The 26,594-nt window shown below is 42.1% G+C and overlaps 4 protein-coding genes across 5 annotated transcripts in view; 2 read left to right on the forward strand and 2 right to left on the reverse strand.

The window, feature by feature from the left end:
* The first annotated feature begins 7,520 nt into the window (after window positions 1–7,520).
* On the forward strand, window positions 7,521–9,938 carry LOC135543823 (GPN-loop GTPase 3-like). Its single transcript, XM_064971154.1, has 8 exons — window positions 7,521–7,568; window positions 7,905–8,013; window positions 8,106–8,273; window positions 8,459–8,583; window positions 8,708–8,823; window positions 9,102–9,198; window positions 9,570–9,698; window positions 9,873–9,938. The coding sequence occupies exons 1-8, from the start codon at window positions 7,521–7,523 to the stop codon at window positions 9,936–9,938; spliced, it is 858 nt and encodes a 285-aa protein (XP_064827226.1).
* A 722-nt stretch (window positions 9,939–10,660) lies between these two features.
* On the forward strand, window positions 10,661–14,013 carry LOC135544689 (actin-related protein 2/3 complex subunit 3-B-like). The gene is made up of 7 exons (XM_064972494.1): window positions 10,661–10,787; window positions 11,224–11,323; window positions 11,661–11,737; window positions 12,873–12,941; window positions 13,229–13,355; window positions 13,603–13,697; window positions 13,776–14,013. The coding sequence occupies exons 1-7, from the start codon at window positions 10,782–10,784 to the stop codon at window positions 13,836–13,838; spliced, it is 537 nt and encodes a 178-aa protein (XP_064828566.1). The 5' UTR covers window positions 10,661–10,781; the 3' UTR covers window positions 13,839–14,013.
* Window positions 14,014–14,049: 36 nt separating this feature from the next.
* On the reverse strand, window positions 14,050–20,307 carry LOC135544690 (ubiquitin-conjugating enzyme E2 G1-like). 2 transcript variants are annotated; one of them, XM_064972496.1, is made up of 6 exons: window positions 20,034–20,307; window positions 19,474–19,576; window positions 16,415–16,512; window positions 15,725–15,903; window positions 15,379–15,496; window positions 14,050–15,181 (listed from the first exon to the last, which is right to left on the reverse strand). In XM_064972496.1, the coding sequence occupies exons 1-5, from the start codon at window positions 20,074–20,076 to the stop codon at window positions 15,410–15,412; spliced, it is 510 nt and encodes a 169-aa protein (XP_064828568.1). In that variant the 5' UTR covers window positions 20,077–20,307; the 3' UTR covers window positions 14,050–15,181; window positions 15,379–15,409. The 2 variants fall into 2 exon arrangements, with proteins under 2 accessions (XP_064828568.1, XP_064828567.1); XM_064972495.1 differs by having other exon boundaries at window positions 14,050–15,496.
* A 3,366-nt stretch (window positions 20,308–23,673) lies between these two features.
* The window catches only part of LOC135544691 (serine/threonine-protein kinase ULK1-like), a 45,927-nt gene continuing 43,006 nt past the window's right edge, over window positions 23,674–26,594 (reverse strand). Inside the window, 1 exon segment of the mRNA XM_064972497.1 lies at window positions 23,674–26,472. Within this exon segment, the coding sequence (XP_064828569.1) occupies window positions 26,417–26,472 (56 nt within the window). The 3' untranslated portion in view covers window positions 23,674–26,416.

Raw genomic sequence — 26,594 nt, forward strand, 5'->3', positions numbered from 1 at the left:
TTTCAGCCACTTGTTGTTATTAAATTGTAAGACTAACGCCTATAGAAAATGTCAACACGTAAAAACACTGTGACAACAAATGAGCGGCGCTGTCATGTATCCGATAAGTTAGTGAATTAGTCATCTCCCCCATGAACAGTGATCTCATGCATTCACTCATCTCCTCTAACTCCAGGTCATCTTCTCACTGGTTGAACCCTGATGACAAAGGCACAGATGTAAACATGGCATAATTTAGGTTAGAACAAAAATTGTGCAATACTAAAGCTTCAATTACTGCCCTGAGCGCTTTCAAACATACAGTGCCTTCGGAAAGTATTCAGACCCCTTGACTTTTGTTACATTACAGCCTTATTCGATAATGGATTAAATGACCAAATTTCCTCAGCAATCTACACACAATACCCTATAATGCCAAAGCAAAAAGTTATTTTTAGAAATGTAGCAAATGTATTAAAAACATACCTTATTTACATAAGTATTCAGACCCTTTGCTATGAGACTTGAACTTGAGCTCAGGTGCATCCTGTTTCCATTGATCATCCTTGATGATTCTACAACTTGATTGGAGTCCACCTGTGGTAAATTGAATTGAATGGACATGATTTGGAAAGGCACACACCTTCCTACATAAGGTCCCACAGTTGACAATCCGTGAGGTCGAAGGAATTGCCCTTAGAGCTCCGAGACAGGATTGTGTCGAGGTACAGATCAAGTCACACAGCAAAGGGTCTGAATACTTATGTAAATAAGGTATGATGGAACTGGCTCTCATGAGGACCGCCACAGGAAAGGAAGACCTAGTGTTACCTCTGCTGCAGAGGATAAGTTCATTAGCGTTACCAGCCTCAGAAATTGCAGCCCAAATAAATGCTTCACAGAGTTCAAGTAACAGACACATCTCAACATCAACTGTTCAGAGGAGACTGTGAATAAGGCCTTCATGGTTGAATTGCTGCAAAGAACCACTACTAAAGGACACCAATAAGATGAAGAGACTTGCTTGGGCCAAGAAACACAAGTAATGGACATTAGACTGGTAGAAACCTGTCCTTTGGTCTTTTGAGTCCAAATTTGAGAATTGTCTTTGTGAAATGCAGAGTAGGTGAATGGATGACCTCCGCATGTGTGGTTCCCACCGTGAAGCATGGAGGAGGAGGTGTGATGGTGCTTTTCTGGTGACAATGTTAGTGATTTATTTAGAATTTAAGGCACACTTAACCAGCATGGCTACCACAGCATTCTGCAGCGATACACCTTCCCTTTTAGTTTGTGCTTAGTGGGACTATCATTTGTTTTTCATCAGGACAATGACCCAATACACCTCCAGGCTGTGACAAAGATGGGCAAACCCTTGAATGAGTAGGTGTGTCCAAACTTTTGACTGGGTCTGTGTGTATATACACTGAACAAAATTATTAAACAAAACATGCAACAATTTCAAAGATTTTACTGAGTTACAGCTCATTTGAGGAAATCAGTCAATTGAAATAAATTCATTAGGCCCTAATCTATGGATTACACATGATTGGGAATACAGATATGCATCTGTTGGTCACAGATATCTTAAAAAGAACTCACAATGGGCTTCTGGATCTCGTCACGAATTGCCATCGATAAAATGCAATTGTGTTCGTTGTCTGTAGCTTATGCCTGCCCATAACCTCATTACTTTCTCAAATAGCCGACCAATCAGCCTGTTACCAACCCTTAGTAAACTTCTGGAAAAAATGGTGTTTGACCAGATACAATTCTAATTTAAAGTAAACAAATTGACAACAGACTTTCAGCATGCTTATAAGGAAGGACATTCAACAAGCACAGCACTTACACAAATTATTGATGATTGGCTGAGAGAAATTGATAAGTTTGTGGGGGCTGTTTGTTAGACTTCAGTCAATGATAATGGCTTTACACCCCCTGCCATCTGTGGATAAAGAGTTACTTGTCCAAAATCTTCCAGGTGGAATCAGGAATTTCCCAGGGTAGCTGTTTAGGCCCCTTACTTTTTTCAATCTTTACTAATGACATGGCTTTGAGTAAAGTCAGAGTGTCTATGTATGCGGATGACTCAACACTATACACGTCAGCTACTACAGCAACTGAAATGACTGCAACACTTAACAAAGAGCTCCAGTTAGTTTCACAATGGGTAGCAAGGTATAAGTTAGTCCTAAATATTTTGAAAACTAAAAGCATTGTATTTGGGACAGATCATTCACTAAACCCTAAACCTTAACTAAATTTCGTAATGAATAATGTGGAAATTGAGCAAGTTGAGGTGACTAAACTGCTTGGACTAACCCTGAATTGTAAACAGTCATGCTCAAAACATTGCTAGCTAAGATGGGGAGAAGTCTGTCTATAATAAAGTGATGCTCTGCCTTCTTAACAACACTATGAACAAGGCAGGTCCTACAGGCCCTAGTTTCTGCCTTCTTAACAACACTATCAACAAGGCAGGTCCTACAGGCCCTAGTTTCTACCTTCTTAACAACACTATCAACAAGGCAGGTCCTACAGGCCCTAGTTTCTACCTTCTTAACAACACTATCAACAAGGCAGGTCCTACAGGCCCTAGTTTCTACCTTCTTAACAACACTATCAACAAGGCAGGTCCTACAGGCCCTAGTTTCTACCTTCTTAACAACACTATCAACAAGGCAGGTCCTACAGGCCCTAGTTTCTACCTTCTTAACAACACTATCAACAAGGCAGGCCCTAGTTTGGTTTCACCTAAACTACTGTTCAGGGTGGTCTGGTGCCACAAAGAGACACTTAGGAAAATTACAATTGGCTCAGAACAGGGCAGCATTGCTGGCCCTTAAAAGTACACGGAGAGCTAACATTAATGAAATGCATGTCAATCTCTCATGGCTCAAAGTGGAAGAGAGATTGACTTCCTCACTACTTGTTTTTGTAAGAAATGTTGACAAGCTGAATGTACCGAGCTGTCTGTTTCGACTACTAGCACACAGCCCCAGACACCCATGCATACCCCACAAGACATGCCATCAGAGGTCTCTTCACAAGTCCAGAACAGACTATGGGAGGCGCACAGTACTACACAGAGCCATGACTACCTGGGTAACAATACACCTTATGGAACAGCGGGGTCTGTGAAGAGACGCACACAAAGCTACAGACACATGCATACACACACAAGCGCGAGCACACGCACTCTTCACACATGTATATTGTAATATTGTTGTATGGTGGTATTATCAATCACATTTATTTATTTATAAAGCCCTTCTTACATCAGCTGATGTCACAAAGTGCTGTACAGAAACCCAGCCCCAAACAGCAAGCAATGCAGGTGTGGCTAGAAAAAACTCCCTAGAAAGGCCGGATCCTAGGAAGAAACCTAGAGAGGAACCAGGCTATGAGGGGTGGCCAGTCCTCTTCTCACTGTGCCGGGTATTATACATTTTGTATTGTAGATGTGTATTAATGTTATGATGTAATGTTTTATATTTAGTTTTATATGTAATGTAAGTGGCTTCATGTGTTTGAACCCCAGGAAGAGTACAAATACCCTAATAAATACAAATACCAATACCATAACCCCACCATGGGTCACTCTGTTCACAACGTTGACATCAGCAAACCTCTCGCCCACACGACGCCATACACGTGGTCTTCGGTTGTGAGACCGGTTGGACGTACTGTCAAATTCTCTTAAACGACGTTGTAGGCGGCTTATGGTAGAAAAATTAACATTAAATTCTCTGGTGGACATTCTTGCAGTCAGAACGCCAATTGCACACTCCCTCAAAACTTTAGACATATGTGGCATTGTGTTGTGTGACAAAACTGCATATTTTAGAGTGGCCTTTTATTGTCCCCAGCACAAGGTGCATGTGTCATCCTGTTTAATCAGCTTCTTGATATGTCACACCTGTCAGGTGGATGGATTATCTTGGCAAATCAGAAATGTTAACTAACAGGGATGTAAACAAATTTGTGCACAAAATATTTGTGCGAAGTGAAAATGTCTGGGATTTCTCATTTCAGCTCATGGAACATGGGACCAACACTTTACATGTTGCGTTTATATTTTTGTTCAGTATCTGTCACAGATACCTTTAAAAAAGGTAGGGGCGTGGATCCGAAAACCAGTCAGTATCTGGTGTGACCACCATCTGCCTCATGCAGCACGACACATCTCCTTCTCACAGAGTTGATCAGGCTGTGGATTGTGACCTGGAGAATGTTGTCCCACTCCTATTCAACTGCACGTCTACACGCCGATCGAGAGCATCCCAAATGCCATAACCCAACCGCCACCATGGAGCACTCTGTTCACAACGTTGACATCAGCAAACCACTGACTCTTGTGAGGATGGCGAGCACGTAGATGAGCTTCCCTGAGACAGTTTCTGACAGTTTGTACAAAACCGCAGTTTCATCATCAGCTGGTCTCAGACGATCTCGCAGGTCAAGAAATCGGATGTGGAGTTCCTGGGCTGGCGTGGTTACACGTGGTCTGTGGTTCAAATCAAATCAAACTTTATTTGTCACATGGGCCCGAATACAACAAGTGTAGACTTTACCCTGAAATGCTTACTTACAAGCCCTTAACCAACAGTGTAGTTCAAGAAGAGTTAAGAAAATATTTACCAAGTAGACTAAAATAAAAAGCTATACTTAAAAGGTAACACAATAAGAATAACAATAACAAGGCTATATACAGGGGGTACCGGTACCGAGTCAGTGTGCGGGGGTACAGGTTAGTTGAGGTCATTTGTACATGTAGGTGGGGGTGAAGTGACTATGCATGATAATAAACAGTGAGTAGCAGCAGTGTACAAAAGGGAGGGGGGGGTCAATGTAAATTTTCTGGTGGCCATTTTATGAATTGTTCAGCAGTCTTATGGCTTGGGGGGTATAAGCTGTTGAGGTGCCTCTTGGTCCTAGACTTGGCGCTCCGGTACCGCTTGCCGTGCGGTAGCAGAGAATACAGTATATAACTTGGGTAACTGGAGTCTCTGACAATTTTATGGTCTTTCCTCTGACACTGCCTATTATATAGGTCCTGGATGGCAGGAAGCTTAGCCCCAGTGATGTACTGTGCCGTTCGCACTACCCTCTCTAGCGCCTTACGGTCAGATGCCGAGCAGTTGCCATACCAGGCGGTGATGCAACCGGTCAGGATGCTCTTGATGGTGCAGCTGTGGACCCATTGAGGATCTGGGGACCCATGCCAAATCTTTTCAGTCTCCTGAGGGGGAAAAGGTTTCGTTGTGTCCTCTTCACAACTGTCTGTTTGGACCATGATAGTTTGTTGGTGATGTGGACACCAAGGAAATTCCAACTCTCAACTCACTCACCTACAGCCCCATTGATGTTAATGGGGGCCTGTTCGGCCCACCTTTTCCTGTGGTCCACGATAAACTCCTTAGTCTTGCTCACATTGAGGGAGAGGTTGTTGTCCTGGCACCACACTGCCAGTTCTCTGACCTCCCTATAGGCGGTCTCATTGTTGTTGGTGATCCGGCCTACCATTGTTGTGTCGTCAGCAAACTTAATGATGGTGTTGGAGTCGTGTTTGGCCACGCAGTCGTGGGTGAACAGGTATTACAGAAGGGGACTAAGTACACAACCCCAAGGGGCCCCAGTGTTAAGGATCAGCATGGCAGATGTGTTGTTGCCTACTCTTACCACCTGGGGTGGCCGGTCAGGGAGTTCAGGATCCAGTTGCAGAGGGAGGTGTTTAGTCCCAGAGTCCTTAGCTTAGTGATGAGCTTCGTGGGCACTATGGTGTTGAACGCTGAGCTGTAGTCAATTAATAACATTCTCACATAGGTGATCCTTTTGTCAAGGTGAGAAAGGGCAGTGTAAAGTGCGATTGAGATTGCATCATCTGTGGATCTGTTGGGGCGGTATGCGAATTGGAGTGGGTCTAGGGTGTCCGGGAGGATGCTGTTGATGTGAGCCATGACCAGCCTTTCAAAGCACTTCATGGCTAACGACGTGAGTGCCACGGGGCAGTAATCATTTAGGCAGGTTACCTTTGCTTCTTTGGGCACAGGGACTATGGTGGTCTGCTTGAAACATGTAGGTATTACAGACTCAGTCAGGGAGAGGTTGAAAATGTCAGTGAAGACACTTGCCAGTTGGTCTGTGCATGCTTTGAGTACACGTCCTGGTAATCCGTCTGGCCCAGCGGCCTTGTGAATGTTGACCTGTTTGAAGGTTTTTTGTCACATCGGCTACCGAGAGGGTTATCACACAGTCATCCAGAACAGCTGGTGCCTGCTTCAGTGTTGCTTGCCTCGAAGCGAGCATAAAAGGCATTTAGCTTGTCTGGTAGGCTCACGTCACTGGGCAGCTTGTGTCTGGGTTTCCCTTTGTAGTCCGTAATATTTTTAGAGCCCTGCCACATCCGACGAGCATCAGAGCCGGTGTAGTAGGATTCAATCTTAATCATATATTTACACTTTGCTTGTTTGATTGTTCGTCTGAGGGCGTAGCGGGATATCTTTATGCGCCGGATTAGTTCCCGCTCCTTGAAAGCGGCAGCTCAAGCCTTTAGCCCGATGCGGATGTTGCCTGTAATCCATGGCTTCTGGTTGGGATCTGTACGTACAGTTACTGTGTGTGCACTTCGTCGATGCACTTATTGATGAAGCCGATCAATGCCATTGGATGAATCGCAGGGCGGCAGGTAGCCTAGTGGTTAGAGCTTTGGACTAGTAACTGAAAGGTTGCAAAAACGAATCCCCAAAATCTGTCGTTCTGCCCCTGAACAAGGCAGTCAATCCACCTTTCCTAGGCTGTCATTGAAAATAAGAATTTGTTTTTAACTGACTTGCCGAGTTAAATGAAAGTAAAATCAAATTTAAATAAATTCCAGTCTGTGCTAGCAAAACAGTCCCGTGGTGTAGCGTTCTAAAATAAAATTTGATTTGTCCTAAGCACAAGGTGTAATGATCTTGACGTTTAATCAGCTTCTTGATATGCCACACTGTCAGGTTGATGGCAAAGGAGAAATGCTCACAGAGAGGGATGTAAACAAACTTCTGCACAAAATGTTTGTGTATATGGCACATTTCTGGGATGTTTTATTTCAGCTCATGAAACATGGGACCAACACTTTACATTTGCGTTTATATTTAGATATCGGCGCGCAGGTGAAATTGTTATTCTTCTTTTAGGTGTTATTGATGGACTTCATCCAAAAATGTATCCAGGCTGTATCACAACCGGCCGTGATTGGGAGCCCAGCGTCGTCCGGGTTTGGCCGGTGTAGGCCGACATTGTCAATACGAATTTGTCCTTAACTGACTTGTCTAGTTAAATAAAGGTTACATAAATTTAAAAAAAAAAAGAAGTAAAAGTTTTATTGCTTTTGTCCCGAAACTATACTCGTATTCAGTGAAAGTTGTCTGTCTGCAAGCATGTTGGCTGCGCATTTACTCGCCGTCATTGTTTTTGCAATATTAGTCTTGAAGAATTAAGCGACACTTTTTTGGGGTCATTTCAGTCCATGTAGTTTTCGGGATAAGATAGCAGAAATGCCTCGTTATGCTCAACTGGTGATGGGCCCCGCGGGAAGTGGAAAGGTCGCTACTAGGTTATAGCTACGTTAGCTAAGTAACGTTATTTATCCACACAGCCTGTGGTGCTGAAATGCTTCCGTTATTTTCAGGGGGTAATTAGCTATTAAACTAGCTAACTAAATAGGTGTGTGTTGGTTGTTCCACGTCGATTCCAAAATGAGCATGTCTAGGCTATGTTTTCAAATTAATGCCAATTCACACATTATTAACATATCTAGCGATACCACTTGCTAGATTGTTAGTGGGCTAGCTAACAGAGTTACAACCAATTATTTATATATACACTATTGGTTGCAACTTTAAGGTCTAAACTGCTTACATCTCCCGCCTCTCCTCAAGAGTACCTACTGCTCTACACTGATCCAGCATGCGGCAGCCATAAACCGCTCTGTACAGGTGGTCAACCTAGACCCAGCCGCTGAACACTTTGATTACCCGGTCATGGCAGGTAAGAAAACCCATCTCTTAGGAGTTCTGATACTGTGATAGTACTGTTTCTCTAACATTGAGTGGCACTGATGGCTGTTTTCTCACCCTCAGATATCCGCAAGCTCATCATGGCGGATGACGTGATGGAGGATGAGTCAGTGAGGTTCGGCCCAAATGGAGGGCTGGTGTTCTGCATGGAGTACTTTGCCAACAACTTTGACTGGCTGGAGGAGAGCCTGGGTCACGTGGAGGACGACTACATACTGTTTGACTGTCCTGGTAAGGTGCTTTTCATAGAGGAGGGCAAGGAACGTGGCCTGGATGATGATGATGATGGTGGAGATGAAGTGAATAATATGGATCTGATTTTGATGTTGACCATGATGGTGATGGCGGTTGAGAAGTTTGTGCTGAAGGTGATGTGGTGTTGACGACGATGATGACGGTGTTAGTGGTGTCTGCAGGCCAAATAGAGCTCTACACACACCTCCCTGTGATGAGGCAGGTGGTAGAGCAGTTCCAGCAGTGGAAATTCCGTGTCTGTGGCATCTTCCTGGTGGACTCACAGTTCATGGTGGAGACCTTCAAGGTAATATGTCCTCTGCTAACACATCTTATTTCCAATCCCACGCTGCCTTTTATACAGGCGTTATAATATGCTATAACAGTTGTATTTTAAGTTAATTGAAAAACAAAGTGTCTCAAAAACCTAGTTCATCTCTGGTATCATGGCTGCGTTGAGTGCCATGGTGTCCTTGGAGATCCCAACAGTCAACATCATGACCAAAATGGACCTGCTCAGTCCCAAGGCCAAGAAGGAAATAGAAAAGTAGATGTCAGAATTTTGGAATTCCTCCTTTTTACGTGTATCTGTTGCCTTGGTATTTGTCCATCTGGTTTTATGTGTATTTGTTGCCTTGGTCTATGTCCATCTGGTTTTATGTGTATCTGTTGCCTTGGTCTATGTCCATCTGGTTTTATGTGTATCTGTTGCCTTGGTCTATGTCCATCTGGTTTTATGTGTATCTGTTGCCTTGGTCTATGTCCATCTGTTTTTATGTGTATCTGTATTGGCTGGCACTGGCAGATCCCGCTCTCTCCATGCAGGTACCTGGACCCTGACATGTACTCAATGATGGAGGACAACTCTGTCACCGTTAAGAGCAACAAGTTCAAGAAGCTCACCAAAGCCATCTGTTGTTTGGTAAGTTTTATTGTAATTAATCACATTGTCTGAAAGCTTTCAAAATACACTGAAAACATCCTAAAATAGATCTATACAGCTGAAAACAACAATGCAATGTAAAAACAAGTTGACATTGAAGCTAAAGAAAGTATGCTTTCTCAACTTACCTAATTTTGCTCATCATTCCTTTCGACAAAAAGCAAGACGTCAAGGGTCTTATTCAGAATTGACAACTAATAATAATTCAGTGGGTAATTGGTCCTATTTGCTATTAACTCAATTCAATGTGTTTATCGTTTGACAGCCCTATGCCGTACAAAACCGTGCATAGAGAGAAGGCAGCACTGGTGTCCATAAATAAGTCATGACCCCTCCTTTGTGTTTTCTAGATTGATGACTACAGCATGGTGAGGTTCCTGCCTTTTGATCGCACAGACGAGGAAGGCATCAACGTAGTGCTTCAGCACATCGACTTTTCCATACAGTACGGAGAAGACTTGGAGTTCAAAGAGCAAAAGGTAAATACAGAAACAAATCCACTACTTTGTGGACTGAAATGTATGCTTAGCCCTAGAGGTTAGTAGAGCAGACTAACTCTATTCCTGTTTTGGGAAATAATGTACTTAGTTACTAAGTCGACTCTCCAACTAACCAAAACCTTTCACTCATTCTCCTTTTTTCTCTCTCCTAAGGAGCCTGACGAAGAGCCAGACAACACATATTATGATGATTTCTTCCAGGACAATGAAGAGGACTGAGATTATATACATTACAAAATATTAAGTGCACCTGCTCTTTCCATGACAGACTGACCAGGTGAAAGCTAGCATCCTTTATTGATGTTACTTAAGTTAGTGTAGACGAAGGTGAGGAGACATGTAATAGAAGGATTTTTAAGCCTTGAGATAACTGAGACATGGATTGTGTATGTGTGCCATTCAGAGGTGCCTTTGAACGAGGTATGGTAGTAGGTGCCAGGCTCACCGGTTTGTGTCAAGAACTGAAACGCTGCTGGGTTTTTCACACACAACAGTTTCCCATGTGTATCAATAATGGTCCTCCACCCAAATGACATCCAGCCAACTTGACACAACTGTGGGAAGCATTGGAGTCAACATGGGCCAGCATCCCTGTGGAACGCTTTCAACACCTTGTAGAGACCATGCCCTGATGAATTGAGGCTGTTCTGAGGGCAAAAGGGGGTACAACTCAATATTAGGAAGGTGTTCTCAATTTCACCCAAATCCCTCCCCATCCCTGTCTGTGAAGCTCCACCACGTGACCTGTTGATTTTTGCCTGTAAACGAGAATTTAATGGAAATTAAGAAGACGTTTCTTGTTGAATATCTGGATTATGTTTTTGTAATTAAACTATCGTAAAACAACGTTTCGACATTTATTGCGATGAAAATGGTGATCAATTGCGCCACCCTGTGGTCATTCATATATTGTCCACACCGCGTCTCTATTCGTTGGTCTATTTCCTGTCAATTCTGTTGGGTGGGACAGGCGGAAGCAGCAGCGCGAGTAGCAGTAGTGTCCTGACAAACGCTTACATTTTTAGTTTGCTGGGGCTGAAATATATACATTAGTCTCTCAAAATGCCGGTGAGTAACTAAAATATTATGACCACCTCTTAAATGAACAACCTTTAAGTGTGTTCTCTGTAATGTAAATATTTGTATCTTCCCCAATCTGTATCGACCATAGCATTTTCTAGTTAGCTAACGTTAGTCATTTCAGTCTAACAAAAATGCTTTGGATCACCCAAAAATAACGTGGCAACGAAATTGTAAAAATATTGCTTGATATTAGTCTGTAGTTGCCAATTGAATGAAAACCGGTCAGAGAGAGACATGTTAATTTATGCAGCCAATGGAGTTGGTAGTTTGGTGGGTTTAGCTGCTAGCTAATCTGCGAGTTTAGTAGCTATAGCTCGGACCGCTATCCAGTACGGTAGAGTGCTGGCATTCTCATTTTGTCAAAAAGATTATCTCATAGTCATCATTATATATGCATCGACTGTTTCATTTTCCTTTGCAGGCGTACCACTCTGGCTTGATGGATGGGGACACCAAGATGGTGGGGAACATGGCTATGCTGCCACTAAAAACCCAATTCAAGGGCCCTGCAGCGAAAGAGAGTATGTTTCAGCTAGCAAATGTAACAATTTGACACACTTTTTAAAGAGCTGGTGTTGACATTCTTGCCTAATTTACCATACTCCACCCATCGGGTTTAGAAAATAGCCTACAAGAATGTACAAAGTTCTTGTGTGATATGAACAAAGTTTCGATCATAAGTAGGATATCTATCTTTCAACCTGTGCATTTTCTTAAATTCCACTTGATTGTTGCCTGGTGGCGCATGTTGCTTACTTATTAGGTGCCATGAGTCACTCAAGTGTTTATTCTCTTTATTTTTAAGTACTTGGCCAGCATCCCCCAACTTCCTCTTTTCAACTCGTCTTGTTATTTCAGGCAAAGATTCAGACATCATTGAGGAGGCCATCTACTATTTCAAAGCTAATGTCTTCTTTAAGAATTATGAAATCAAGGTAAGGCAACATTGAAATGTGCAATTTTTTTTTTTTTTTTTTAGCAAAATGGTGACTTAAAAATGGAAGTGGTCACCTGCTATTTATGGAATGCTGTCTGTTTGAGTATAATAGAGTAGACTACATGTTATAAGGAAGTTATTGTTTTTACAGTACCTCCCCCTTTCTACAGTGGCTTGGCCTGTGGTATCCCACATGCCCCAGCCTGCTTCTCTGAATATTGCCCTGGGCAATACAGTATTCTCATAGCTCTGTTAGCAGTGCTTAGTTAGGCAGTGACTGAAACTAGATTCTGCTTTCATACAACCATAGACAAAGAGTACTCAAACTTCTTGATAGCAAATTCAACAGGGACCCTTCATAAATGGAACATAACTCGAGCGGATAGGAGTTTTACTATGACTTTGGCTGTGCATGGCCGGACACACCAAGTCTCAGGTCGCAGGAAGGAACATTTTAAAGGCCCGCCTTTTTCCAGAGAACCTTTTGCAATTTTCCTGCAATTCTACTAATTTTGTCAAGTTGGGGGGGGTGGTGGAGGAGTATCAAATGTATAATTGGAGTATTCAAGTGGATACCAATATCCCTGTGAGCCTCCGAGGCCCATGCTGCCCAGGGTTAAAGGGATTCTCAAGTACTTTTGTTTACTTTCTAGGCAGCAGTTCTGAAAGTAGCGCCCACAAGCTAAAAGTGGAGGAACAATATGTACTTGTAATTTATTTGAGGGAAAAAAAATTGATTCAGTGAATGGTTTCTTTTCATTTTGGTAAGAGATTAAAATGTAATGAATTGACAGTTATTTGCTGATGTAAATATATAAATGTACCGTTTTTAGGTTGTCATATTTGGGGTGTGGTAGGGTCATGTGGGAAATGGGGTCCGCCAGAAATTCTGGCAGGAAAAAGTGGTCTTGAGCTGAAAGGTTGAAAACCATTGCTCTAAACTTATTCCACAGAACCCTTTGAATTTGTTTTCTGTTAGTAGTATTTTGAGTCTCTGCGAACTCCTACCCAAGACAACCCTGGACACAGCATGTTGACATTTAGACAACAGAATTCTCATTACTATGGACTTAAGTCTGTCGGTCACAAGGCTTGGTGTATCATTGGCGTTATCAACCTTTTTTTCTCCCCAGAACGAGGCAGACAGGACACTGATCTACGTCACCCTGTACATTTCTGAATGCCTGAAGAAGCTACAGAAGGTAACAAAATGAAATTAATTGATTGCCAACAGGCAAATGACACCCCCCCCCCCCCCTTAGTGATATGGAATGTTGGGTCCTCTGAACAATTCAAAGACATTTGTTTTGTATGGTGAACACCCCTCCAGAATTCTTTTGTTTTGTATGGTGAACACCCCTCCAGAATTCTTTTGTTTTGTATGGTGAACTCTCCTCCAGAATTCTTTTGTTTTGTATGGTGAACACCCCTCCAGAATTATTTTGTTTTGTATGGTGAACTCCCCTCCTGAATTCTTGTTTATTTGCAGTGCAGCTCCAGGGGTCAGGGAGAGAAGGAGATGTACACCCTGGGCATCACCAACTTCCCCATCCCTGGAGAACCTGGTTTCCCTCTCAACGCCATGTATGCAAAGCCCAGCAACAAGCAGGAAGAAGGTAAGGAACTACAGTAATATTTCTTCTCAGTATTAGTAACACTATTGAATAGACCGATAGAGGTGCCAGCCCAACCGTACATTAGTGTTTTAGGCTGCACTGTGTAGTATTTAGTACCAGCAGTTGTGATTACGTTTGGTCAAGATCTGTTTTGTGTGGACCCCAGGAAGAGTAGCTGCTACTTTCACAACAGCTAATGGGGATCCTAATTAAATAACCCCCCTACCCCATGGTTTTTCCTGATCAGAGACCATGAGGGCGTACCTGCAGCAGATCCGCCAGGAGACGGGGCTGAGGCTGTGTGACCGTGTGTTTGACCCCCAGACAGACAAACCCAGCAAGGTGAGACATCTGACCGCTCCTGTCACAATTGTTTTTAGTGGATTGATGGACTAACCCTGACTGTGACCTCTTTTTCAGTGGTGGGTGTGCTTTGTTAAGAAACAGTTCATGAACAAAAGCCTGTCAGCTCCTGGACAGTAGAAAATTCGGGTCTAAACTACTGCAAGGCAGATGGATTTTTGTTTTTCGTTTTTGTGCCTCCATTTGTGTGGCTGAGATGATTTTATACTGAAGAGTACATGGACATAATGTTGCCAGGTGGATTCTTTGATCATGTTAAGCGATTGCTTAATGCAATAAAACAATTCTGAAAACATGTTTCGGTTGGTCTCTTACACAATCAAGAAAAATATTACTGTTTTAAAAACTTTATTGGGAGTCAGGTTAAACAATGTGGGTTTAAAAACCTGCGATTTCACAACTCATGCCAGTCTTCACTCCATACAGGTGAATAGGTATAACTATTGAGCTACAAGTCTTATTGCTTGTTCCAACAATCCATCACCACTTTCATTATTTTGATCCTTTGCATTGCGTGAATAACTTGCGTAAGACTCGAAAGCATCTCCTCGTAGATAGAAATTGTGCTGTTGCAAAGGGCTCGTGTAATCTGCTTCCACAGGAGAAAATGGCAATACTGGTGTGGACATTCAACCAGAACTGGCATCACCTTATTCACATTCTTGAGACGAAAACAAACTACTTTTAAACAAAAGACAACCATCTGAAATGTGATTACTTTCTGTAGATGTTCACAGGTGACCAAAGCTTAAATAATTATTCACACAAGGATAGACGACACTGAACACATGTCCCTGAAAAATATCCTAGAACGGAAACTCAAGTATACAAACTTCACATGAAGGGGAAAACCAAAAGACAGCTTGATCTATGATACAGTACATAATATTTACATATACAATTAGAGCTGAGATCTTTATTACAAAAAATATTATTTTCCTCATGCTAATATTCTTAGGTTTGTTTATCCCCAAAAAATGATTAATCAAAAATGGAAGAAACCAGACTGCGCTGGAGACAGTTTCCTTAGCTCACAGGGAAACAACTTAAGGCAGAGTGTATTAACCCTTTGAGAAAGGTCTTTGCAAGGAATGGGCTTCCATAGGTAAGGAACGGGGGCAACGATAGCCATTGTTGGTTGGTATCTCTTCATTGACCACAATTGCATAAGAGACAAGTCAAAAGTAGATGGCTCAGTGGCAGGTTGAAAATAAAGAAGCTCTTCAAAACAAAAACATGCATCTTGAGTTGTCATAATTATCATTTAAATACGTCTGAGGTGAGAACTAGGCAATAAGCATGAGGGGATGTATTTTCCTCCACATCCACAGAAGAAATGAGACGACCCTATTTACACAACTAAAGAAAAGCTTTTCATTCCACATCTCCCTAAGAGCAGAGCACTGGTGCAAAAGTCTTTATTGAAGAGTGACATGATCGATCTCCCGATGTTAAAATTCTAGCTAAAAAAACAAACAAAAACAATTAGCTTGCAGACAAAATATAAATCAAGGGAAACGATATTCAAAGCATCAAGACTGATAGGGAAACAAACAATTGAAGATGTACTATCCAGCCAAGGCACTGAATGGGTCTCAATTTCTGCAACGCGAGTGTGAGATTATAGTTGAGCGCTGTGTGGATCCAGCAAGGTACTCACTGGGTGTGTGGCAATGGTGGGGGAGTGGAGCTTAGTCAAACGCCATCTCCTGACTCTTTCGTACACAGCGAGCCACCTTCCTCTTGAACTCTCCACAAGGATCCTCTCTCCATTCTTTCTACAGGACACAACACAACTGCACATTAAAAACCCCGAGCTTCACAAGCACTACAATCAACTGAACTGGTAGATAATCCCTCACTACTATCAAAAATGTTCTACAAAAACACCAGTCTAAAACGGACATTTCACTTGTTTCTGTAAATTCGTTGAGGCCATAAAAACAAAATGTCAGCCTTTTCTCATTGAATCCCCCCGTCTGCGAGGGTGTCTGTCTGGGACTTACGGCTGCATCCACATTGGCAGGTGAGTCACCGTTCGGGTCGGCCAGCATGGAGATGACACTGATCATGATGGTCTCTACAGTGTGAATGGGCAGCCAGCGCTCCTCAGGCTTCTCATAGCCAAACTTGTCCTCTCCAGGCTCGTGCAGAATGGAGATACACACATCGCCATTCTTTGCAACTGAAAGAGAAGAGTACAGGAATCATAAACTGCTGACCAGTTGACCAACACACAGGTCTTTAGTCGTCAGCTGTATAGCACATCAAACAAAACTGAAGATCTTCCAACTCAAATGTCAAATCCATTTTTCTGTATGGATCTGAAACATGGAGAACCCTTTGAACAAACTAAAGTCATTCATTAACCATCGTCTCAGATGGTGTCTGGCCAGTAGACTCCCAGAATGCATCAGCAACATCAGGCTGTGGGAAATGACAAAACAAGACCCAATAGGAAGCACAATGAGAGAAGGAAGTGGAGCTGGATAGGATACACTAAGAAGAAACAAATCAATCACAAACCAGGCTCCAACATGGAACCCACAAGGCAAACACTAAAGAGGAAGGCCTAGAACCACCTGGAGATTAAGCACAGAGCAAGAGATGAAGGCAGGAGGTATGCCATGGCAAGCCCTAGAGTAAATAAATAGCACAGAAAGGGATGAAGGTGATTCATCAATGAAACCACTTACCATTGGGATGCCATATTTCTGTGATGAACTTCATCTTCGGAGGCCTATGTGGGTAGTCAAGGGGAAAGGTCAAGTAGGCTTTAAAGAAACCACCCTCGCTGTAAAGAAACAAGATGAGAAAATGAGTGTCACTCATATAGGAGGTGCTAAGTGACAGTCACTATTTACCACAGACACAAAGTAAACCCCACCTATTTATATAATTCCTCTTCTTAAAAAAGGGCCCCTCCCACCCCCAGAGGAAGTTGCCACCACTATTTAATTTCCTGTCCTAGAGATGAAATGCACATTTAGGTTCTACCTCCAAAGAATGACGAAGTCTACTTATACATACTCATGAATTGGTCTATGTCTGGTTCTGGAGCTGTATTTGTCATAAGCTTTGATTTAGGGATTTTTTTTGTGCCACAGATGGAAACCACTGGCCTATCTCCAAAGTTTTGGCATATTCCAGCGGCCGCGAATCCACCATAGAAACAGTTTGACGAGATTAAGATGAGGCTCTGGCAACATAGATAATAGGGTTGAATGGCAGGTACCCGGTTACACAGATTTACCGCCCAAAACCAGCCCCGTTCCCGGGATAAATAACTGCGAGAAACTGGTAAATTATAATAAATTATCTATATGAACAGCATGGGGTGAAATGGAACTGTTAAATGATATGCGCTGTCTAAATTGGGTGTCTAAATCGGGATTCTCTACGGCATCTGCATGATGAATCATCAACGCTCAGGGTGCCAAATCAGTCATTAGGTGGCTACAGACCGAGTTAATACCCAGGTATGGCATCCCACGACAAATCAGATCCGACAATGGGTCGCACTTCAGTAACAAGTGGACAGAGACAGGTGGAAGAAAGATTTGGCAGAGACTGCCCATCTCAGTATGGAGCGCAGGTCACAATGCATGTAGACATACCATCTCATTATGGTAACTTTTTTTCTTGCGAAACCTAGGCCTGCATTTGTTTCAGCATAGTCTATCCTACAGTCATATAAAGACCGAATGAGCTTCTAATATACTCATCTCCATCTGGCTTTCGGGGGGGGGGGGGGTCACGTTTTTTGTTGTTGTAAAGATTATTACTTTTTAAATTGCAGCTGCAGTTTTAAAACGGCCCATCACTCGAATAGCGTTGCTTTAAAATCTGTGCACATGCGAGCACGCTCTCCTAGCCTAAACTCAATGCAATATTAGCCTTACATTTAGCCAATTAAAGATGGGTTATGCATAATAACCTCATTTATAGCCTCTGTCTCTTGCGCTATACGCAAGTGCCCGTGATCTGCTGGTCTCTCCTAAAAAAACACCCCATACCTCTTGGAGTCCCATGCAGAACTAGCTAGACTAGAATAGTTATGTTAAATACAGCAGCCAATAAAACTCATGGGTAGTATGAAAGAAAAGCGAATTCACGGTAGGCTATAGCAGTTACTTATTCAGACCCATAACCATTCAATCTGGAAGAGAAGTGAAAGCCTCCCGCGTCTAATTCTAGTCTTATACTATTAAAGGATATCATTAGAATGATGAAAATAAGGACAACAACTTATTTCATTTAACTGTTGAAAGCAAGCGAGGAAGGAATGAAGAAACAAGAGAGAGAAAGAGGTAGGCTAATAACCTTAGGGGAAACATTATGAAAGCTATTCATACAGTGAATTCGGAAAGTATTCAGACCCCTTGACTTTTTCTACATTTTGTTACGTCACAGCTTTATTCTAAAATGGGTTAAACAAACTGAAATATCACTTTCACATAAGTATTCAGACCCTTTACTGAGTACTTTGTTGAAGCACCTTTGGCAGCGATTACAGCCTCAAGTCTTCTTGGGTAGGATGCTACAAACTTGGCACACCTGCATTTGGGGAGTTACTTCCATTCTTCTCTGCAGATCCTCTCAAGATCTGTCAGGTTGGTTGGGGAGCGTCACTGTACAGTTATTTTCAGGTCTCTCCAGAGATGTTCGATCGGGTTCAAGTCCGGGCTCTGGCTGAGCCACTCAAGGACATTCAAAGACTTGTCCCGAAGCCACTTCTGCCTTGTCTTGGCTGTGTACTTTGTGTTCTTGGTCCAACAGGACAATGACCCTGTCGGGTTCTTGGTCACCTCCCTGACCAAGGCCCTGCTCCCCAGTTGCTCAGTTTGGCCGGGCGCCCAGCTCTAGGAAGTGTCTTGGTGGTTCCAAACTTCTTCCATTTAAGAATGATGGAGACCACGGTGTTCTTGGGGACCTTCAATGCTGCAGGAATGTTTTGGTACCCTTCCCCAGATCTGTGCCTTGACACAATCCTGTCTCAGAGCTCTACAGACAATCCCTTCGACCTCATGGCTTGGTTTTTGCTCTGACATACACTGTCAACTGTGGGACCTTATATAGACAGGTGTGTGCCTTTCCAAATAATGTGCAATCAATTGAATTTAACACTGGTGGACTCCAATCAAGTTGTAGAAACATCTCAAGGAGAATCAATGAAAACAGGATGCACCTGAGCTCAATTTCAAATCTCATAGCAAAGGGTCTGAATACTCATGTAAATAAGGTGGGGTATTGTGTGTAGATTGATGAGGCATTTATTTTATCAATTTAGAATAAGGCTGTAAGGTAACAAAATGTGGAAGAAGTGAAGGGGTCTGAAAACGGTCGGAATGCCCTGTACACCAACCTTTTAAAGGGCTGGTAGTGAGAATTCAGAATTCTATCACCTGAAGAAGCATGTGGCAGAATCATGTAAACACAGTGCACAGCTCAGCAAGTATGCATGCCTAGTGCATGTATTTTTCATATTGTGCACATGCTTCAATCTGAACACATTTACAAAAGTTGGAATTATTCTTTCATGTGGATATATTGTCTTATTCTTACCTGCAAAAGGACCAACCACTTGGACAACTGGTAAAGTAAATTAAAATATATTCTGGCTTGTAGAGGTCGTGAGAGGAAACTTTGCTGATCCTAACGTTAATTTACCCCCAACGTTGAATCCAATGCAATTCAACGTGGGGTCTCCAGGTTATGCCTTCAACAAACAGAGCAGATTTGTAAAAACACTCACAATAATGTATCTTGAGGGCCAATAACAACCACCTCCCACTGATGGATGTCATCGTCGTCTATGAGACCGGCAGAAAATCCCTCCACAGGGTTCTTGTTGAGCTCTAAAAAGGGGTAAACAAACGCGCGGACATTATTACCCAATACCCACCCCTGAACGTGTGATCTACTTGATGCCATGTCACGCGTGTTGTCAAGCTCGAATTCAGCTAACGGACCAGTGAAAATTAACATGGGATGTTATTTAGCTTGAGGAAATGACCTAGACGTGTGGCTACGATTAAAATAAATGGCACACCTCTACAAGTCTTAGCTAGCGAACATAACGTTACCACCACTGTTGTGTTTCACTAGTTAACTAGCTAGCAAAATGGCATGTCACGCGTTAGCTAGCTAAACATACACCAGCTGGGAATTTGCATTGTGTACTATCCGTAGCTACGTTGACATTTTAAATACAAGTAAAACACACATTATTTGACTACAAGCTAGCCAAGTTACAGGTAACTACTACACGTGTTCAACTCGGATTAATTTAGCTAACGTTAGGTGCTCGCTTACCTGCCAGTTGTTTTCGAAGCAACAGAGATGATTGATCGGTCATTTTACGTGGATTAGCCTACCTATAAAGACAACGACCTGAACTGCCTCTAACATAAAATATAACAGAACAAAGAATTGGAGAGAGAGAGAGAGACCTAGCTAGCTTGTTACCGATGTTTCAACAAGGCCTTATTAGTTGATCGTTTCACACAGAGAGGCACAGCTTCCGACAGCTAGGCGAGCAACGTCCCCATACACCGCATGCGCCCTCCTCGTCGAGAGAGAGGGAGGTGCAAGCCTTCATCGGGGTTACCCAACTGTGCGCGTGACTTTGTTTTAACCGAACACGTTCTGAGCAAAAACAAATTGTTTATGACGTGGTTTATTGTTGTACATAAGACTGTAAAAAAACACAAGCAAATAATCTCCAAGTGATTGTAATGTTGTAAATCGGTTCTATAGTATTCCCACACCTAATAGAGATATACAGTGCCTTGCGAAAGTATTCGGCCCCCTTGAACTTTGCGACCTTTTGCCACATTTCAGGCTTCAAACATAAAGATATAAAACTGTATTTTTTTGTGAAGAATCAACAACAAGTGGGACACAATCATGAAGTGGAATGACATTTATTGGATATTTCAAACTTTTTTAACAAATCAAAAACTGAAAAATTGGGCGTGCAAAATTATTCAGCCCCTTTACTTTCAGTGCAGCAAACTCTCTCCAGAAGTTCAGTGAGGATCTCTGAATAATCCAATGTTGACCTAAATGACTAATGATGATAAAAACAATCCACCTGTGTGTAATCAAGTCTCCGTATAAATGCACCTGCACTGTGATAGTCTCAGAGGTCCGTTAAAAGCGCAGAGAGCATCATGAAGAACAAGGAACACACCAGGCAGGTCCGAGATACTGTTGTGAAGAAGTTTAAAGCTGGATTTGGATACAAAAAGATTTCCCAAGCTTTAAACATCCCAAGGAGCACTGTGCAAGCGATAATATTGAAATGGAAGGAGTATCAGACCACTGCAAATCTACCAAGACCTGGCCGTCCCTCTAAACTTTCAGCTCATACAAGGAGAAGACTGATCAGAGATGCAGCCAAGAGGCCCATGATCACTCTGCATCAACTGCAGAGATCTACAGCTGAGGTGGGAGACGCTGTCCGTAGGACAACAATCAGTCGTATATTGCACAAATCTGGCCTTTATGGAAGAGTGGCAAGAAGAAAGCCATTTCTTAAAGATATCCATAAAAAGTGTCGTTTAAAGTTTGCCACAAGCCACCTGGGAGACACACCAAACATGTGGAAGAAGGTGCTCTGGTCAGAATGAAACCAAAATTGAACTTTTTGGCAACAATGCAAAACGTTTTGTTTGGCGTAAAAGCAACACAGCTCATCACCCTGACCACACCATCCCCACTGTCAAACATGGTGGTGGCAGCATCATGGTTTGGGCCTGCTTTTCTTCAGCAGGGACAGGGAAGATGGTTAAAATTGATGGGAAGATGGATGGAGCCAAATACAGAACCATTCTGGAAGAAAACCTGATGGAGTCTGCAAAAGACCTGAGACTGGGACGGAGATTTGTCTTCCAACAAGACAATGATCCAAAACATAAAGCAAAATCTACAATGGAATGGTTCAAAAATAAACATATCCAGGTGTTAGAATGGCCAAGTCAAAGTCCAGACCTGAATCCAATCGAGAATCTGTGGAAAGAACTGAAAACTGCTGTTCACAAATGCTCTCCATCCAACCTCACTGAGCTCGAGCTGTTTTGCAAGGAGGAATGGGAAAAAAATTCAGTCTCTCGATGTGCAAAACTGATAGAGACATACCCCAAGCGACTTACAGCTGTAATCGCAGCAAAAGGTGGCGCTACAAAGTATTAACTTAAGATGGCTGAATAATTTTGCACGCCCAATTTTTCAGTTTTTGATTTGTTAAAAAAGTTTGAAATATCCAATAAATGTCATTCCACTTCATGATTGTGTCCCACTTGTTGTTGATTCTTCACAAAAAAATACAGTTTTATATCTTTATGTTTGAAGCTTGAAATGTGGCAAAAGGTCGCAAAGTTCAAGGGGGCCGAATACTTTCGCAAGGCACTGGTACACCAAGTACACTAAACATTAGGAACACCTTCCTAATATTGAGTTCACCATCAGTTCGCCCTCAGAACAGCCTTAATTGGTTGGGGTGCATGGACTTTACAAGGTGTTGAAAGCGCTCCACAGGCCCATGTTGACTCGAATGCACTTGTCAGGTTGGCTGGATGTCCTTTGGGTGGTGGAGTAGAGGTTGACACGGGGGGTGAAAATTCATTACTGTCCTGTCAATTGTTTTTCTGTTCTGATCCCGCAACATTTCTATAACTTCAGAACTTTCTTGTTCCTTCCTGATAAAATCCAGTCCAGTCCCACATCCCGTGCTCATTTTTGCACGTAGAAATATGTAGGCTGTTGGTTTAGGAAGTATTTAAAATAATTTCAGTAATGCCATATGCAACTGTGATACGTGGTTGTCTCACCTATTTTAGTTAAATGCACTGACTGCAGGTCTAAGTCACTCTGGATAAGATGGTATTCTACACTGAACAAAAATATAAACACAACATGTAAAGTGTTGGTCCCACATTTCATGAGCTGGAATAAAAAAATCCCAGAAATTGAGGAGTATTTCTGTCCTTAATAAAACACTGTTGTGGGTAAAAACTCATTCTGATTGGCTGGACCTGGCTCCCCAGTGGGTGGGCCTATGTCCTCCCAGGGCCACCCATGGCTGCATCCATGCATCATGTGAAATCAATAGATTAGGGCCTAATGGATTTATAAATAAATTCAAAAATCTGTAGCCTACAGCTGAGCATTCCACATATGAACATTTACAACACATTAACATTTACAACATGAACATAAAAAATACATATGTCAGTCTGGTTTTATTTCACTCTTCACCTCAGATGGCACAGGTGTAGCTAAATATGCGAACAATTGGGATTGCTATGCCGCTTCAGGTCGCTTTCCCCCAGTTGTAGCCCATTTGATAAATCGTGGAGCAACCAATAATGCTCCACACATGACATATTTCCGTCCCAAAAACGTATTTTATACTGTACTGCCTGTTCCTTTAGACCAGGGTTCTCCAGCTGGCAGCCCATGGCCTGAATTTGGGCCAAGGGTAATTTTATTTGGCCCCTCCTTTTCTGGGCAAAACACAACTTCTTTTTTTTATAATAAAATAAAATGGTAGACAGAAAGGACTGTTAAAACACCAGCTCCAATGTGTCTCTGTTTTTGTTCAGTGTATATCTGTTTGGCCTTTTTGTGGTCAATTTGTATAATTTGTAATTATGTTCCGGGCCCCCTGAAAATATGCCACAAAAAAGGGTCCCGCAGTTGAATCTACTGTAGTTGATGAACTCTGCCATACGGTGCAAGCGCAAACAAGTGCTGTTTGCATGGCTACCACTAAAGACACCTTGAAATTGTAACATGCCAATGGTTACAATTAGCATATCGACATAATAATTGTCGAAGTAAGCCATTAACATCCTTTCAAATAAATGACATTTTGTACCTCACCTCCAGAAGTATGAAACTCTTATTTTCAAGAAAGACCCAACGGTAAAAATCAACATACACAACCTAATTCCTTTCACAATTTTATTTCTGCAGCGCCTTTCAAACCAGAAATGTTCACACAGACATTGTAATAGTGGGTATAGTTTCCCTCCTCCTTTTCACAGGCTTAAATATACAGTCAGAGATATAGCTCCAACACAACAGTCTAAAATTGATAGTAGGGAAAGTTTCTATTTCTAATACTTTTCTTTGGATGAGTGGGGAAATTCTGTCCATGCTTTGTAATATACACACATATTCAGAGAAATAACTTAATTTACTATCCTTATGTACAAGTGATACTGAGATAGTATGGTCAATATTCAAATCAGCAGTGTGGAAGAAACGTCCAGGTGTACTGCATTTATAAAGCCAAAAAAAAAAAACAGCAAACATCTTTAAATTGGCAAAACCTTGTTTTCAGTCATATCCATTATGGAAATAGTGGGTATCATTAGTGTCACTGGAGTGCAGATTAAACTTTTACTTCATGGGCCTTTTCAATCAACGCGCCTTGTAAGTTGCCATTCTTCTTCAGTGACTTACATGACATAGGTTGCTTTAGATTCTTACACATTAGGATGGTTGCTAGGCTACTGGTCGTAAGAAACTAAACAAAACAAGTGACACGTATCAAATAAAAGGTCTACCATTGCCTTGCTACCTGCCACTCATTGAACATTTCCCATTTTATAAACAACTGATCCGGTGATGAAAGCCATATGAGTCACTAGACATAACCACATCATTCATCTGGGATGTATAATATAAACTAGACATTTACTCTGTATGCTTGTTGTACATTTTGCTGACCGGCGACAGGAAAAAAGGCAAGAAAGCATCTATGGGCAAACCAGAATATTCAGACAATCTTCACAGGGGAAACTGCTCCCCTGCTCTTGTTTCTGTTAGTTCCCTGTAGTGAGGAAATAGAAGTCATCCATTCACTCTTTCAAACAGTTTCACACAAAACACACACGCTTCTTCGAGTGGGTAGAGGTTGCCTCTAACCACCGGTCCATTGCACAGTGAGATATTTTGTCCATCCCCTATTGGTTATTATTGAGGATACAAGCTATGGTTAGGGAAATATATCCACCCACCTCTAATTGTAAATTCCACAACCAATCCACTACAATTCAATAAACTGTAATGCTTTTCAAAATTCAACACAAGCATCAGTCCTCATTTTGGCTACTCAATACAACAAAAATATTTTTTTCAGTTACACATTTAAGCATTTTTCTTATTTTTTCCTTCTTCAAAAGGCACCTTTCAAAGTTTAATAGCTTATGACATTTCCCTGTCAAGATTAAGACAACCATCACACTTCAACATCTGATAATGAATAAACAAAACACAAAACTGCCTAAAAATACAATAAAAACCATAGAAATAACTCCCAAAACAAGATTGTCTCCAAGCATGTACATGAAAAACTAAATATATATGTTTCATGTACATCTTATAACTCACCCCCCCCCCCCACCTTGTTCTTTCTGTACAGTACTGATAAACCTCAACACAGTGCAACAACACCAGTAGTCATTGACAGGTGTAGTCCAGTCTGGCAACTCTACTGCAAGTTTTACAAGCAGACCTACATTGAAACTGATTGTGACTGGACTCCATAAGAGGTTTGAATGGGGAAGATATGAAAGATATAAAGCACAACTAAATCTCACGTATTTGGTTAGAGATCAGTGGCAATTGGTTTCTTTTCCAATTCGGCCAATATTCCTTTGTCTAATTTGTTAATTAATTTGAAATAATAATAAGATGATGATTCATCTCAAGCACTCTGACTAAAAAGCTGAATGGGGAGTTATGTGGTTCCAGTTGTTCTTCCAACATGGCTGGTCAAAGGGAAATGCTCAGCGAGGCCCATTTCCTGTCCATATTTAACATCCGGTCAAAGGCCCAGTGGCACAGACAGCAAACCTTTCTAGATTCCGACAATCTACCTACTGGGCAACATTCTCATTCTTAATATGGCAAATGAAGCATCAATAAAGTGTCAGACAGGGATAAATAAGGTAAAACACTTCTGTAACAGCACCTATATATTGTTCTATCTATCACAGGTAAGGTCCATAACTTAAAATGACCTATTTTCAACATACAACTCAAAAATGTACACAAACAGGCCAGTGGGCTGTGACAGGCCATGCAATTGGGATAACGTTCTTAAACTCTTCTGGTTTCCCTGAAAAACACACCAAAAAAAGATATATATTATATTTTTTACACTGAGTGGCTTCTTATTTAGTAAGACTTCATGTCTTAGGAGTGAAGGTTCATTTGTGATTGCTTTGCGCTGAATTACTGACAGGCTTAAATGGAGTGAGACGTGAGACTGCAGTAGCATCGTCCTGCAGACAGACAGCTTGACTGTGATTGGTCCGGGTATGTGTGGGTGTGTGTGTGTGTGTGTGGCTCTGCAGAGAGTCAGTCCGTTTAGTGGGGTCCTGTCTGACACACAGAGGAGTAGAGTGTAGTTGCCCCCCCCACAAGCCCTTCATCTCCAACATCAGTTCACCTAAGAGTGCTTGGTGGTGGGGCAGACACAGAAACCACCAGTCCAGAGTCTACCCTGTCCAGACTATAGGCCCTTCTTAACACACATAGCCCCCACCGGCTGACATCTCCATGGAAACTAGAGGGTGGGGGGAAGATACAGAGTTGGTTGGGAGGTTGAATGGGCATGGTGGTGCCGGTCCAGAATGAGTGACATCATAGCATAGCAGCATCATGGGTGCTGAGCAGAGTCCTCAAACACATAGCCCTGACTGTAGAGCTGTGAGGCGACGCTCAATGCATTCCTTACCTGCCGAGAGAGAAAGTAGAAGTACTATTATTCATTGATTGATGTTGTGAAAGGGACAACTCACTAAGCTACCAGTAAGTAAAAAAAGAACAGCCAAAAGTGTCCAATTACCTTGTAATTAC

Source organism: Oncorhynchus masou, chromosome 8 (assembly GCF_036934945.1).
Source record: "Oncorhynchus masou masou isolate Uvic2021 chromosome 8, UVic_Omas_1.1, whole genome shotgun sequence".
In the NCBI taxonomy this organism is placed as follows: Eukaryota; Metazoa; Chordata; class Actinopteri; order Salmoniformes; family Salmonidae; genus Oncorhynchus; species Oncorhynchus masou.

Coding starts and splice junctions, on each gene's coding strand:
- LOC135543823 (XM_064971154.1), top strand. CDS start 7,521: ATGCCTCGTTATGCTCAACTGGTGATGGGCCCCGCGGGAAGTGGAAAG. Junction 7,569..7,904: donor GCCCCGCGGGAAGTGGAAAG/GTCGCTACTAGG, acceptor CCTCTCCTCAAG/AGTACCTACTGCTCTACACT. Junction 9,199..9,569: donor CCAAAGCCATCTGTTGTTTG/GTAAGTTTTATT, acceptor TGTGTTTTCTAG/ATTGATGACTACAGCATGGT.
- LOC135544689 (XM_064972494.1), top strand. Junction 11,738..12,872: donor TTAAGAATTATGAAATCAAG/GTAAGGCAACAT, acceptor TTTTCTCCCCAG/AACGAGGCAGACAGGACACT. Junction 13,698..13,775: donor AGACAGACAAACCCAGCAAG/GTGAGACATCTG, acceptor CCTCTTTTTCAG/TGGTGGGTGTGCTTTGTTAA.
- LOC135544690 (XM_064972496.1), bottom strand. CDS start 20,076: ATGACCGATCAATCATCTCTGTTGCTTCGAAAACAACTGGCAG. Junction 19,577..20,033: donor GCTTCGAAAACAACTGGCAG/GTAAGCGAGCAC, acceptor ACCCCTTTTTAG/AGCTCAACAAGAACCCTGTG. Junction 15,904..16,414: donor AGAAATATGGCATCCCAATG/GTAAGTGGTTTC, acceptor CTTCTCTTTCAG/TTGCAAAGAATGGCGATGTG.